This window comes from Ranitomeya variabilis, chromosome 4 (assembly GCF_051348905.1).
Source record: "Ranitomeya variabilis isolate aRanVar5 chromosome 4, aRanVar5.hap1, whole genome shotgun sequence".
Classification (NCBI taxonomy): domain Eukaryota; kingdom Metazoa; phylum Chordata; class Amphibia; order Anura; family Dendrobatidae; genus Ranitomeya; species Ranitomeya variabilis.
In genome coordinates, this window is record NC_135235.1 from 608302496 (window position 1) to 608318043 (window position 15548).

The following is a 15548-nucleotide window of genomic DNA, read 5'->3' on the forward strand; positions in this document are numbered from 1 at the left end:
CCACCGCTACACGGGAGTGGGAAGAGAGTGGCCAAGTGCCAGAATAGGCGCATCTTCCAGATGTGCCTTTTCTGGGGTGGCCGGGGGCAGATGTTTGTAGCCAGGGGGGGGGGCCAATAACCATGGACCCTCTCTAGGCTATTAATATCTGCCCTCAGTCACTGGCTTTACCACTCTGGCGGAGAAAATTGCGCGGGAGCCCACGCCAATTTTTTCCGCCATTTAACCCTTTATTTTAGCAGCTACAGCGCCCAAATTTTGCACATACACACTACTAACATTAGTAGTGTGGAATATGCAAAAAAAAAGGGGATATGAGATGGTTTACTGTATGTAAACCATGTCTCATATCCTGTCGGGTTTGGGAAGGAGAAATGAAAAGCCGGCAATTGAATTACCGGCTTTTCACATACATCGCGCTGAATTAAATATAAATACAGAATATATATATATGTGTCTCAATGACATATATATATATATATATATATATATATATATATATATATAAATATATATACTGTATATATGTTTTAACGAACATTTGAGCACATAAATCCATTAGATTTCGGTTTTGCAAGCCTGCGAGAAAATATCGCAGTACGGATGCCATACAGATTACATACGGAGGATGCCATGCGCAAAATACGCTGACACACCCTGCCTACGGATGACATACGGATCACTATTTTGGGGACTTTTCTGCATATTACGGCCGTAAAAAACGGACCGTATTTACATACGCTGAGTGTGAGGCCGGCCTTATTCCACTTTTTATTTGGTGGTATGATAATAAAGCGTTGTTTTTTGCCTCGTTTTTTTTTTTTTTACGGTGTTAACTGAAGGGGTTAACTAGTGGGACAGTTTCATAGGTCGGGTTGCTACGGACGCGGCGATACTAAATATATGTACTTTTATTGTTTTTTTTTTATTTAGATAAAGAAATTTATTTATAGGAACAATATATATATATTTTTTTGGATTTTTTTGGGGATTTTTTTTTTTTTTTTACACATGTGAAATTTTTTTTTTTACACTATACTATTGCCCGGGGGGGGCATGATGTTATAGTGTAAGATCGCCGATCTGACACTTTGCTGTGCACTGTGTCGGATCGGCGATCTGAAGTGCACAGATCCTGGAGGCTTCCCGGCGCCTGCTCTGAGCAGGCGCTGTGAAGCCACCTCCCTGCAGGACCCGGATGCTGCGGCCATCTTGGATCCGGGCCTGCCGCAGGGAGGAAGAGGCAAGAGACCCTCGGAGCAACGCGATCACATCGCGTTGCTCCGGGGGTCTCAGGGAAGCACGCAGGGAGCCCCCTCCCTGCGCGATGCTTCCCTATACCGCCGGAACACTGCAATCATGTTTGATCACAGTGTGCCGGGGGTTAATGTTCCGGGGGCGGTCCGTGACCGCTCCTGGCACATAGTGCCGGATGTCAGCTGCGATAGTCAGCTGACACTCGGCCGCGATCGGCCTCGCTCCCCCCGTGAGCGCGGCCGATCGCATATGACGTACTATCCCGTCTGTGGTCATACGGGCCCACCCCACCTCGACGGGATAGTACGTCCAATGTCAGAAAGGGGTTAAGCCATACTGGAAAAAAAACGGATGGCACACTGATGGCACAAGGATGGTACACTGATGGCTTACTGATCCAAAACACTGTTGACACCGGTGCCCTTTTTTTCCCAGTTCCGGTATTATACGGACATTGCTTATATGGTAAAGTGAATAGTGTCATTCATAACCGAAACTAGTCCAGCAAAAAAACAAACTCTCATAAGGATATGTTGTCGGAAAAATACAAAACTTATGACTATTGGAAGAAGGGGAGTATAAAAACCAAAAGCACAGACAAAAAAATTGGCTGCGGCAGAAAGGGGTTAAGGAAGATTTCCAGCCAAAAATCATAACAAATCATATTAAATGTTAGGTGAATCGCCACCGATTGCCAGAATAGGGATCTTGATCCCTTTATTTCACTTCCAAGGCCTAGGTCTAGGTGGAATATAAGCAAAGTACATAACTAACAGAGTACATGGTTGAACAAGCGCAATGCCATTCCATTCAAAGTCTACCACGCTGACGGAAACCGCCATCGGTCTAGCAGTAAATAGGTGTTTCATGGTTTTGATTGGAGTACCTCTAAACATTTCCTAACTTTGATTCTTAGCCCTTCCCATGGATCAGGAATATATCCAAATCATCCAACTTTCTCAGGGTGGATTCACATGTTCCATTGTTTTACGCCATGCACAAATCTGCTACAAAATCTTACATTTAGATGCATATATGCTCAAATAGTGGAATCTCTGTCAATTTAGCAGTGAATCTGCATGAAAGGGTTATTCCCATCTTCATAGATTGATATATCAGACAGTGCTTGTAAAAACAAACACTTTTTGCAATTTACTGGTTCTTAAAATGTGCAGCCGTTTCTGAGATATTAACACTTTACGTTTGATTTGTTTACACCTCGTTGCCTAGGAGACCGTCCACTGCTGCTGTCTAGCTTGTAAGCACTATGCTGAAACCGGCAGGGATTAGGAGGTATCAGCAATCCTGGTAAGCTTCAAAACGGTTCTTAAAAGCTGAATAGAAAGGAACTTGTAAGCACAGCAGATGTACAGTATTGCTGTCGAAATGCCGCGGTCGGTCGCGAAGGCAAGGAGATGGAAACAAGAGAAAAATATTAATATCTCTTACAATTTTAATAAGCAGTAAATTGCTAAATTGTTTGTACTTAGAAACATCTCACAATACCCATTTATGAAATTCTTAAAAACCCTTTAAACTGAGGATTTTGGGGAAGACTTGGCCTTGGTGCAGTAACTCTACATGTGAACCAACCCTTAGGCTACATGTACACAGGGAGGATTAGTTTTGGATTTTCATTGTGGACTTTGTGATGGAAAATCGGCAGCGTGGTGAAATCTCTCCAAATCTCTGCAGAGCTTTTCCACACGGCAGTTGACAAGTGGTGTTGGCTTTGCATTGTGGATTTAACTCACTTCAATATTAAAGGGAACCTGTCACCACGTTTTTGGAAGATGGGATAAAAATAGCGTTAAATAGGGGCAGAGGTGGGCATTACATTAGTGTGTTTGTTATGCGTTTATTACCCACCTAAGTTGCCGAAATACCTTTGCAAAGTCTCCGTTTTCGCCTGTCAATCAGGCTGGTCTGGTCAAAAGGGCGTGTTGTCTTCCCCCAGATTTTGCGTAGTTTTCCGTTGGTGGCGTAGTGGTGTGCGCATGCCCAAGGTCCCGAATCCTCTGCCAGGGGATTTAAAAGAGCGCGCAGTTCGTTATTTCATTGGTGATCGGTGGGCGCGGCCATCTTCCTTTGGCCGCGCGTGCGCAGAAGCGGCGCTCTGCTGACCGCGGCTTCAGGAAAATGGCCGCCGCGATATCCATCTGCGCACGCGCGGCATCCCGTGGCCATTTTCCTGAAGCCGCGGCCAGCAGAGCGCCGCTTCTGCGCACGCGCGGCCAAAGGAAGATGGCCGCGCCCACCGATCACCAATGAAATAACGAACAGCGCGCTCTTTTAAATCCCCTGGCAGAGGATTCGGGACCTTGGGCATGCGCACACCACTACGCCACCAACGGAAAACTACGCAAAATCTGGGGGAAGACAAGACGCCCTTTTGACCAGACCAGCCTGATTGACAGGCGAAAACGGAGACTTTGCAAAGGTATTTCGGCAACTTAGGTGGGTAATAAACGCATAACAAACACACTAATGTAACGCCCACCTCTGCCCCTATTTAACGCTATTTTTATCCCATCTTCCAAAAACGTGGTGACAGGTTCCCTTTAAAGGATTTTTATCTATTGGCGTATCAACTGCTGGGACCCTCCAATCCTGAAAACAGGTCCCATGTTCTCAGTGGGGATGTGACCACCAGTTGCAGCTGTCGGCTGTATGCGGGAGAATGGGTTAATTTTATTTTTCCCTTTTATACACTACAGACCTGGATTATAATCTTGTTCTTTGATATGAAGTGTCAGCGGTAAGATCCTTGGAGAGATTAATGAAACTGTCTAAAAGAAAAATTGTTTTTGTTGCTAATGTTAGCATCAGCAATTGGTGAATCCAGTCAAGTGCTGGGCCCACGGCACCAGGAAGGCCCACTCTGCCCTATCACTGCTTGTATGGAGCAAGCTCAAAAGGTAAATATTTTCCACACATTGCGGGTACCAGCTGTGGTATACAGTTGGCGCCTGAGTGTAAATGTTGAGATCAGAGCTAAGTCTGATCACTGCAGTTTAACCTCTTAGATATTGCTGTTAGCTACCTGATACTATGGTTGCAGGCTGCCAATGGCAATGGCATGGCAGCCGGGGAGCCTACTAAAAGCCTCGATGGCTCCCATGCATGGGAAGTGGCTAGATAGGAGATTGGCAATTTTATTGCAGTGTATCGCACTAGTGATCAATGTAAAGGAGAATTAAGAAACGTAAAAAAATTAAATAAAAATGAAAATAGACTAAAAATGAAATATATATATATATATAAAGTATTCAGACCCCTTTACATTTTTCACTCTTTGTTTCATTGCAGCCATTTGGTAAATTAAAAAAAAGTTCATTTTTTTTCTCATTAATGTACATACTGCAACACATCTTGACTGAAAAAAAACAGAAATTGCAAATTTATTAAAAAAGAAAGACCAAAATATAACATGGTCATATGTATTCAGACCCTTTGCTCAGATATTCATATTTAAGTCACATGATGTCCATTTCCTCTTGATCCTCCTTGAGATGGGTCTACTCCTTCATTGAAGTCCAGCTGTGTTTAATTAAACTGATAGGACTTGATTTGGAAAGGCACACATCTGTCTATATAAGAGCTCACAGCTCACAGTGCATGTCAGACCAAATGAGAATCATGAGGTCAAAGGAACTGGCCAAGGAGCTCAGAGACTCAATTGTGGCAAGGCACAGATCTGGCCAAGGTTACATAACAATTTCTGCAGTACTCAAGATTCCTAAGAGCACAGTGGCCTCCATATTCCATAAATGGAAGAAATATGGGACCACCAAAAGTCTTCCTAGACCTGGCTGTCCAGCCAAACTGAGAAATCTTTGGAGAAGAGCCTTGGTGAGAGAGGTGAAGAAGAACCCCAAGATCACTGTGGCTGAGCTCCAGAGATGCAGTAGGGAGATGGGAGAAAGTTCCACAAAGTCAACAATCACTGCAGCCCTCCACCAGTCGAGCCTTTATGGTAGAGTGGCCCGACGGAAGCCTCTCCTCAGTGCAAGACATATGAAAGCTTGCATAGATTTTGCGAAAAAGCACATGAAGGACTCCCAGACTATGAAAAATAAGATTCTCTGGTTTGATGAGATGAAGATAGACCTTTTTGGTGATAATTCTAAGCGGCATGTGTGGAGAAAACCAGGCACTGTTCATCACCTGCCCAATACAATCCCAACAGTGAAACATGGTGATGGCATCATCATGCAATGGGGGTGTTTTACAGCTGCAGGGACAGAATGACTGATTGCCATTGAAGGAAACATGAATGCGGCCAAAGTACAGAGATATCCTGGGTGAAAACCTCTTCCAGAGTGCTCTGGACCTCAGACTTGGCCGAAGGTTCACCTTCCAACAAGACAATGACCCTAAGCACACAGCTAAAACAACAAAGGAGTGGCTTCAGAACAACTCTGTGACCATTCTTGACTGGCCCAGCCAGAGCCCTGACCTAAACCCAATTGAGCATGTCTAGAGAGACTTGAAAATGGCTGTCCACAAACGTTCACCATCCAACCTGATGGAACTGGAGAGGATCTGCAAGGAAGAATGACAGAGGATCACCAAATCCAGGTGTGAAAAACTTGTTGCATTATTTCCAAGAAGACTCATTTCATACAGTTTGTCTGAGTGTAGTTAAAGTAGTATTTAGTCAGCCACCAATTGTGCAAGTTTTCCCACTTAAAAAGATGAGAGATGCCTGTAATTGACATCATAGGTAGGCCACAACTATGAGAGTCAAAATGAGAAAACAAATCCAGAAAATCACTTTGTCTGATTTGGCAAGGTTTATTTTGCAAATTATGGTGGAAAATCAGTATTTGGTCATTAACAAAAGTTCATCTCAATATTTTGTTATATATCCTTTGTTGCCAATGACAGAGGTCAAACGTTTTCTGTAAGTCTTCACAAGGTTGTCACGCACTGTTGGTGATATGTTCAACTAATCATCCATGCACATCTCCTCTAGAACAGTGATGTTTTGGGCCTGTCGCTGGGCAACACAGACTTTCAACTCCCTCCAAAGGTTTTTCTATGGGGTTGAGATCTGGAGACTGGCTAGGCCACTCCAAGACCTTCATATGCTTCTTACGAAGCCACTCCTTTGTTGCCCTGGTGGTGTGCTTGTGATCATTATCATGCTGAAAGACCCATCCATGTCTCATCTTCAATGCCCTTGCTGATGGAAGGAGGTTTGCACTCAAAATCTCACGATACATGGCCCCATTCATTCTTTCATGTACACGGATCAGTCGTCCTGGTCCCTTTGCAGAGAAACAGCCCCAAAGCATGATGTTGCCATCCCCTTGCTTCACAGTAGTAGGTATGGTGTTCTTTGGATGCAACTCAGCATTCTGTCTCCTCCAAACACGATGAGTTTTGTTTCTATCAAACAGTTCTACTTTGGTTTCATCAGACCATGTGACATTCTCCCAATACTCCATTGGATAATCCAAATGCTCTCTAGCAAACTTCAGACGGGCCTGGACATGTACTGGCTTAAGCAGGAGGACATGTCTGGCACTGCAGGATCTGAGTCCCTGGCGGCGTAGTGTGTTACTGATGGTAGCCTTTGTTATGGTGGACCCAGCTCTATGCAAGTCATTCACTAGGTCCCCCTGTGTGGTTGTGGGATTTTTGCTCACCGTTCTTGTGATCATCTTGACTCCACGGGGTGAGATCTTGCGTGGAGCCCCAGATCGAGGGAGATTATCAGTGGTCTTGTATGTTTTCCATTTTCTTGTTATCGCTCCCACAGTTGATTTCATCACACCAAGCTGCTTGCCTATTGCAGATTCAGTCTTCCCAGCCTGGTGAAGGGCTACAATTTTGTTTCTGGTGTCCTTCGACAGCTCTTTGGTCTTCACCATACTGGAGTTTGGAGCGTGACTGTTTGAGGTTGTGGACAGGTGTCTTTTATACTGATAACAAGTTCAAACAGGTGCCATTACTACAGGTAATGAGTGGAGGACAGAGGAGCCTCTTAAAGAAGACGTTACAGGTCTGTGAGAGCCAGAAATCTTGCATGTTTTTATGTGACCAAATACTTATTTTCCACAATAGTTTGCAAAATAAATCTTGCCAAATCAGACAAGGTGATTTTCTGGATTTGTTTTTCTAATTTTGACTCTCATTGTTGTGGTCTACTAATTATGCCAATTACAGGCCTCTCTCATCTTTTTAAGTGGGAGAACTTGCACAATTGGTGGCTAACTAAATACTTTTTCCCCCCACTGTATATATTCATAAAAGGGCTGAAACTAAAACTCAAAATAAAAAAAAATTACATATTGGTATCTCCGTGTGCCTAGCTAATAAAAATATGATATTATTCATCACATACATTGAATTCCGAAATGAAAAAAAAAAAGTCAAAATCCCTGTTTTTTTTTTTGGGGGGGGGCACCTTGTTTCTTAAAAATGGAATAATTAATAAGACATCAAATTTATGTGTGGACGCTTAAAATTATAAAGAAAAAAAAATATGTAGCTTGTTTTGCAGAAAAACAAGCCTTGATACAATGCTATTAACCAAAACATAAAAAAGTTATAGCTCTTGGGAGTCAGCCATGTGCCCACAGCAACCAAACCTGTCTTAATTACCGTACCTATGGCAACCAATCACAGCTCAGCTTTCATTCTTAAAACCGCTATAGAAAAATGAAAGCTGGTTGTAATGGACACAAATACCTCTAAAATAGTAATAGCAAAAACTAAAGCTCGTTTCTCGGAAAAACAAGACCAGCTATAACTCTATAGACATTTTTTTTTTTTAAAAGTAACAGTTCTTGGAGCAAGCTGTATTTGTTTCCCACTGCAACCAATCACGGCACAGCTTTCATTTCTTATAGTGCTCTTGAAAAATGAAAGTTCAACTCTGATCAGTGAGTTACCCATAGCGACCAAATAGGACCAATCAGAGTTCAGCTTTCATTTTTTAAACAGCTATAGAAAAATTAACACAGGTCTGTGAGGGGTTGCTATGGGCAACACACACAGTTTTTCTTTTAGACCACTTCTCCTAAATCTCTGAAACCACAGGTACTACAGAGTTCAATTCTCACTGAGACATGTCTTGTGTGTCCGGGATTAGGAAATGCCCCCTGACCCGCCGGTTTCCTCATTCACTGGCGCCTATTAATAGAAGCAAAGGCAGACACTTCCAGGGCGGATGTTTATCTGACAAGCCTGGCGGCTCCTGGGCTTAAGAGCAGTAACACCGTGAGGTTGCCCTGTCAAATGAGAGCCTGTAGTCCTGTGCAAATGTAAATGTACCAAAGGGTTAAATGCTTTAAGGAGAATCAGAGGGTGCAGACGAAGAACTCATTACTAATTAGAACTCTTGGGGTGATGGGTAGACCCCCTATTTTAAGAGGGATAAGCTTAGACTGCAGGTCGGCGTGGTATGGGTTACACATGTGTTACCACCACATTTACAGGGCCCCATTAAAAGGGCCCCTGCCCAAGAACAATATATGGGCACTTTGCAGCTGAAAAGCTCATCAAAATACACTATTCTTCCTGCTTTGGAGGTGGAAATGGGGCCCCTTACCCCCTTTTTCATCAGTCGGTGATGGGTAGTATTTCATCTCCCCTATGGCCGAAATGACAACTATAGTACCACCACCCCATCACCCTTACTCCAGGGGCCCCAAAATCTAACGAAAGACTGTTTACTGCATGGCATCAGTGTGTACCATCAACATGGCGATAATATAAATAACACAACTAATATAACAAAGTGGTTTAACACAAAATGCAACTTTTATTGATTACTGCAGTCTAATTTATTTACCGCTCCATGACAAGCGTCTCTAGCACTTAGTAGAGCCTCTTTGCCTGTTATGACCTGCTGCTAGTGTGATTCTGGCAGCGTTCTTGAGGAACATTAGCCTATTGCTCATGGGCATGGGCCTCAAGGTCACTAATATTCTCGGGTTGGCAAGAAAGTGGTCCCAACTGTGAAGAGAAGAGATCACTGTCTGCACTAACAACGAAAATGATATACAGGCAGTGAATGTTCCTAGAGTTGTAAACATAATTAACAGGTTCAAAGTTATAGAAACACTGGCTCCACTACCTGGACTTGGTAAAAGAAAGGTGTCACTCACCACCACCAGATTCCTGAGGAAGTAGGTGGTCAAAGACCCTCAAGGGACAGAAGACCTGCATCTAGATTTGGTGGCAGCAGGCACTAAGGTTTCAATTTGGACGTTAAGGAGAATACTAAACGCTGAAGACCTCCATGCCCAAATTAAAAGACATCACCACTACTGACCCATAAGCACATGAAAAGTCAGCTACAATATGCTCAAATCCATAAAATAGGCTACAAAAGTTTTATGAGTTTGCTCTGTACAGCAATGTAAAAAACTGAAACTTTTCAGGCTTATGGATCAGTGGTATGTCTGGAGGAGAAAGAATGAAGCACATGCTGAAAAGAACACCCTGCTTACAGTAAAGCATGGCAGTAGCTCGATGATACCTTCAGTGAAGCATGGCGGTGGATCCGTGATGCCTATAATGAAACATGGCCGTAACTCAGTGATGCCTACAGTGAAGCATGGTGTTGGCTGAGTGATGCCTGTACTGAAGCATAGCAGTAGTTCAGTGATACCTACAGTGAAGAATGTCAGTGGCTCCGTGATACAGTATCTCCAGTGAAGCCTGTCAGTGAATTGCTGATGTCAACAGTGAAGCATGTCGGTGGCTCAGTGATGCCTATAGTAAGGCATAGCAGTGGCTCAGTGATAGCTACAGTCAAGCATGTCAGTGGCTCAGTGATGCCTACAGTGAAGCAATGTGCTGGCTCAGTGATGATGTAGCGCTGATTTGCTTCTTTTAGCACTGGAAACGTGTGGATGGCAATATGGATTCAATCAAGCATCAGGAAATCCTAGGAGAAAGCATCATGCCTTCTGTGAGGAAACTGAAGCTTAGGCGTTATTGGACTTTCAAACAGGACATTGATCCCAAACATACGTCAAAGTCAGCCAAGGTTTGGATTCAGAAGTACTAGAACATTCTAAAGCGTGCATCCTAGTCGCTTGACTTAAACCCCATAGAAAATTTTTGGTAGGATTTAAAAAAGGCAGTAGCAGCAAACACAAGAATATCAGTGACCTGGAGGCAATTGCCCATGAAGAATGGCCTAAGAATCCTCAGGAACGCTCCCAGAAGCTGGTGTCTGGCTATGCATGATGGTTGCAGCAGGTCATTACAGCCAGAGGGGCTTTACTGAGTACTAAAGATGCTTGCAATGGAGGGGTGAATAATTCCGAGGCAGAAGTAGTCAGTAAAAGTGGCATGTTGTGCTGAATTAGGAGAAACCACTTGTTATATTAGTTGTGTTGAGCTATTTACATTGCTCTTGCTTGCATGGTTTATGACAAGCAGCAGAAACTTTGTAAGTTTTGCTAAAAATCTGAATTTACAAAAAGGGTAAATAATTTTGTTTGCAACTGTAAATTATATGCATAGTATTATAACTACATTATATACATGGCAGTACAATTTCATTATACTCATGGCAATATGACTACATTATATACAGTACACGCCAGTATAACTATGTTATGTACATGGCAATATGACTACATTATATACAGTACACGCCAGTATAACTATGTTATGTACATGGCAGTATGACTACATTATATACAGTACACGCCAGTATAACTATGTTATGTACATGGCAGTATGACTACATTATATACAGTACACGCCAGTATAACTATGTTATGTACATGGCAGTATGACCACATTATATACAGTACACGCCAGTATAACTATGTTATGTACATGGCAGTATGACCACATTATATACAGTACACGCCAGTATAACTATGTTATGTACATGGCAGTATGACCACATTATATACAGTACACGCCAGTATAACTATGTTATGTACATGGCAGTATGACCACATTATATACAGTACACACCAGTATAACTATGTTATGTACATGGCAGTATGACTACATTATATACAGTACACACCAGTATAACTATGTTATGTACATGGCAGTATGACTACATTATATACAGTACACGCCAGTATAACTATGTTATGTACATGGCAGTATGACTACATTATATACAGTACACGCCAGTATAACTATGTTATGTACATGGCAGTATGACCACATTATATACAGTACACGCCAGTATAACTATGTTATGTACATGGCAGTATGACTACATTATATACAGTACACGCCAGTATAACTATGTTATGTACTTTGCAGTATGACCACATTATATACAGTACACGCCAGTATAACTATGTTATGTACATGGCAGTAAGACTATGCTGCATGCATGGCAGTATATGTACATTACATGGCAATATGATTATAATATACACATGACAGTACAGCTACATTATATACACCGTACATGGTGGTATTATTACATTATATACATGGCAGTGTAATAAACAGTGTATATAGACCAGTATAACTGCACTAAATACATGGCAGTATTGCTACATGATATACGTGGAGGTATATGTACATTATATACATGGCAGTATAATTACACCATATACTTGGAAGTATGACTATATCATATACATTGCAGTATAAATACATAATATACATAGCGGTATAACTAGATTATACAAATGGCAGTATATGTACTTTATATACATTTCAGCATGACTATATTATATACCTGGCAGTATTGCTACGTGATATACATGGTGGTATATGTACATTATGTACATGCCAGTATACTATGCTATATATATCAGTATAACTACACAATATACTTGGAAGTATGACTATATTATAAACATGGCAGTATTGCTACACGTTATACTTGGTATTATGATTATATTATATACATGGCAGTATAACTGCATGATATACATTGCACAACAACTACATTATACACATGGCAGTATATGTACATTATATACATGCAATATTGCTAAAGGATATACATGGTGGTATATGTACATTATATACATGGTAGTATACTATGCTATATACATGACAGCATCACTATATTACATACCTGGTAGTACTGCTACCTGACATAGATGGTGGCATATGTCTATTATATACATGGCAGTATACTACGCTATATACATGGAAGTATATGTACATTATATACATGGCAGTATACATACACTATATACATGGCAATATATGTACATTATATACATGGCAGTATACTACGCTATATACATGGCAGTATGACTATATTACATACCTGGCAGTATTGCTACATGATATACATGGCAGTATATGTACATTTTATGTATCGCAGCAAACGTCCATTATATACATGGAAGTATGACTATATTACATACCTGGCAGTATTGCTATGATATACTCGATGGTATACGTCCACTATATACACGGCAGTGTGTGTACGTTGTATACATGGCAGTATACGTCCACTATATACACGGCAGTGTACTATGCTATATACATGGCAGTGTACTACGCTATATACACGACAGCGTACTACACTATATGCATGGCAGTGTACTACGCTATATACATGGCAGTGTACTACGCTATATACATGGCAGTGTACTACGCTATATACATGGCAGTATACGTCCACTATATACATGGCAGTGTACTACGCTATATACATGGCAGTGTACTACGCTATATACATGGCAGTGTACTACACTATATACACCGCAGTGTACTACGCTATATACATGGCAGTATACGTCCACTATATACATGGCAGTGTACTACGCTATATACATGGCAGTGTACTACACTATATACATGGCAGTGTACTACGCTATATACATGGCAGTGTACTACGCTATATACATGGCAGTATACGTACACTATATACATGGCAGTATACGTCCACTATATACATGGCAGTGTACTACGCTATATACATGGCAGTGTACTACGCTATATACATGGCAGTATACGTCCACTATATACACGGCAGTGTACTACGCTATATACATGGCAGTGTACTACACTATATACACGGCAGTGTGTGTACGTTGTATACATGGCAGTATACGTCCACTATATACATGGCAGTGTACTACGCTATATACATGGCAGTGTACTACGCTATATACATGGCAGTATACGTCCACTATATACACGGCAGTGTACTATGCTATATACATGGCAGTGTACTACGCTATATACACGACAGCGTACTACACTATATGCATGGCAGTGTACTACGCTATATACATGGCAGTGTACTACGCTATATACATGGCAGTATACGTCCACTATATACATGGCAGTGTACTACGCTATATACATGGCAGTGTACTACGCTATATACATGGCAGTGTACTACACTATATACACCGCAGTGTACTACGCTATATACATGGCAGTATACGTCCACTATATACATGGCAGTGTACTACGCTATATACATGGCAGTGTACTACACTATATACATGGCAGTGTACTACGCTATATACATGGCAGTGTACTACGCTATATACATGGCAGTATACGTACACTATATACATGGCAGTATACGTCCACTATATACATGGCAGTGTACTACGCTATATACATGGCAGTGTACTACGCTATATACACGGCAGTATACGTCCACTATATACATGGCAGTGTACTACGCTATATACATGGCAGTGTACTACGCTATATACATGGCACTATACGTACACTATATACATGGCACTATACGTACACTATATACATGGCAGTGTACTACGCTATATACACCGCAGTGTACTACTACGCTATATGCATGGCACTATACGTCCACTATATACACGGCAGTGTACTACGCTATATGCAAGGCAGTATACGTCCACTATATACACAGCAGTGTACACTATATACATGGCACTATACGTCCACTATATACACGGCAGTGTACACTATATGCATGGCACTATACGTCCACTATATACACGGCAGTGTACTACGCTATATACATGGCACGATACGTCCACTATATACTTGGACGTAGACAGCAGTATTGCAGAGCTGTATACCACAGTGCTCATTCCTCCAGCACAATATTATTGTCTCCAGTGCTACATTGTATCACAGGTCTGTGGAATCAGGACATGCCAGTGAGGACTCCAGTGTTTGACTGTACAATGAGGGGGAGGGGAATGATTACCTGGAATTTAGCTGATCCATCATCCATCCAGCCCCCAGTGAGACACAGCAGAGCTGGCATGTCATCTGTCTGATCCTGGAGCACTCAGCACTTAATCCACATGTAAGTGTGCAGCCCCCTCTGCAATGCCCAGGCCATAGGGAGCCCTCCCCAGCAGCTGCAATAGACTGCAACCCACCACAGGGGGCAATGACTGCAACAACCCTAAAAAGCAGCCCAGAGCCAGCAGGTACCATCCAGACCTCACAATCAATGCGCAGAAGGGAGGGCTATGCAGAAGGAGTGGGAGGGGAGTCTGGAAATCTGTCTCCAGAATAGCTGGAAGGGGGAGCAAACAAACCAAATTCTAACGCAAAGAAATAGAAGCATATCATGAAAATCAAGGCTGCTGCAACTTACCAGAGTCAAAGTGGGAGCTAAAGGCAAAGCTGTGGGTGCAAAGGAAAGAGAAGAGCAGTGCAAATATCCATCCCATTGTCAGGCATTGGGCAAGGGGTAGTCGCAGGAATGGGCAGCCCAGGATCAGTGCAGGAAGGATGCTCTGCAGGGCACTGGGGAGGTCTGCAGCAGCTGGCTTGGTCCTATCATCCTTCACCAAGAGGTCCTGGTACCCTCCTCAATGCCTTCTAGTGAGGTTGCAATGCAATAAGTAGGGTTGGCTATGCAGAGAATGACAGGTGCATAGAGTAGCGGAGCTGTGCCAAGATGCCAGGGAGCTGTACCAGTGACTTGTGTATCCCTCTCTGCCTCAGCTTTGATTCTTAGACTCACACACACACACCTACCTAATTCCTCCCATACACATTGCAAGCAGTGCTCTCCACTGCCCCCCAGCGGCGAAGCCTACAACTGCAACTTGTAACTAGGTCTTTTTTTAGAACTGCACTGAGGGATGTCTGATACCTGCACAAAAATGTCCCTGTTGGAAAAGAAGATGAAAATCAAGATTTGGCACCCAGGTAAAAGACATGTGCCAGTGCCTTCAGTGTAATTGCACACGGCCATAGTCTCTTTGCCAGCTGCAGAGTTGTAGTTGTGATAATAACAGCAGAGTCCCCATTGCTCCATTGAAATGCATGTCCTATATAGCTGGATTAGTCACTACTGTGTGCAGTGTGACTCAGCCCTCCTGTTCACACTGAGAGCAATGATTTCTGTATATAGCCTAACC

The 15548-nt window shown here is 42.4% G+C and overlaps 1 protein-coding gene across 5 annotated transcripts in view; it reads right to left on the reverse strand.

The window, feature by feature from the left end:
• Positions 1-15148, reverse strand: part of AATK (apoptosis associated tyrosine kinase) — a 140473-nt gene extending 125325 nt beyond the window's left edge. For 2 of the 5 annotated variants that reach the window (XM_077253338.1, XM_077253337.1), the window contains exon 1: positions 14378-14622. Coding sequence is in view for 3 of the 5 variants with exons in the window: in XM_077253333.1 (XP_077109448.1) it covers positions 14777-14852 (76 nt within the window). In the remaining 2 variants the exon portion in view is untranslated. Of the gene's footprint in view, positions 1-14377; positions 14623-14776 lie in introns of those variants that run through there. The other 3 variants (XM_077253333.1, XM_077253334.1, XM_077253332.1) reach the window with 3 other exon arrangements.
• Between the last annotated feature and the right edge of the window lie 400 nt (positions 15149-15548).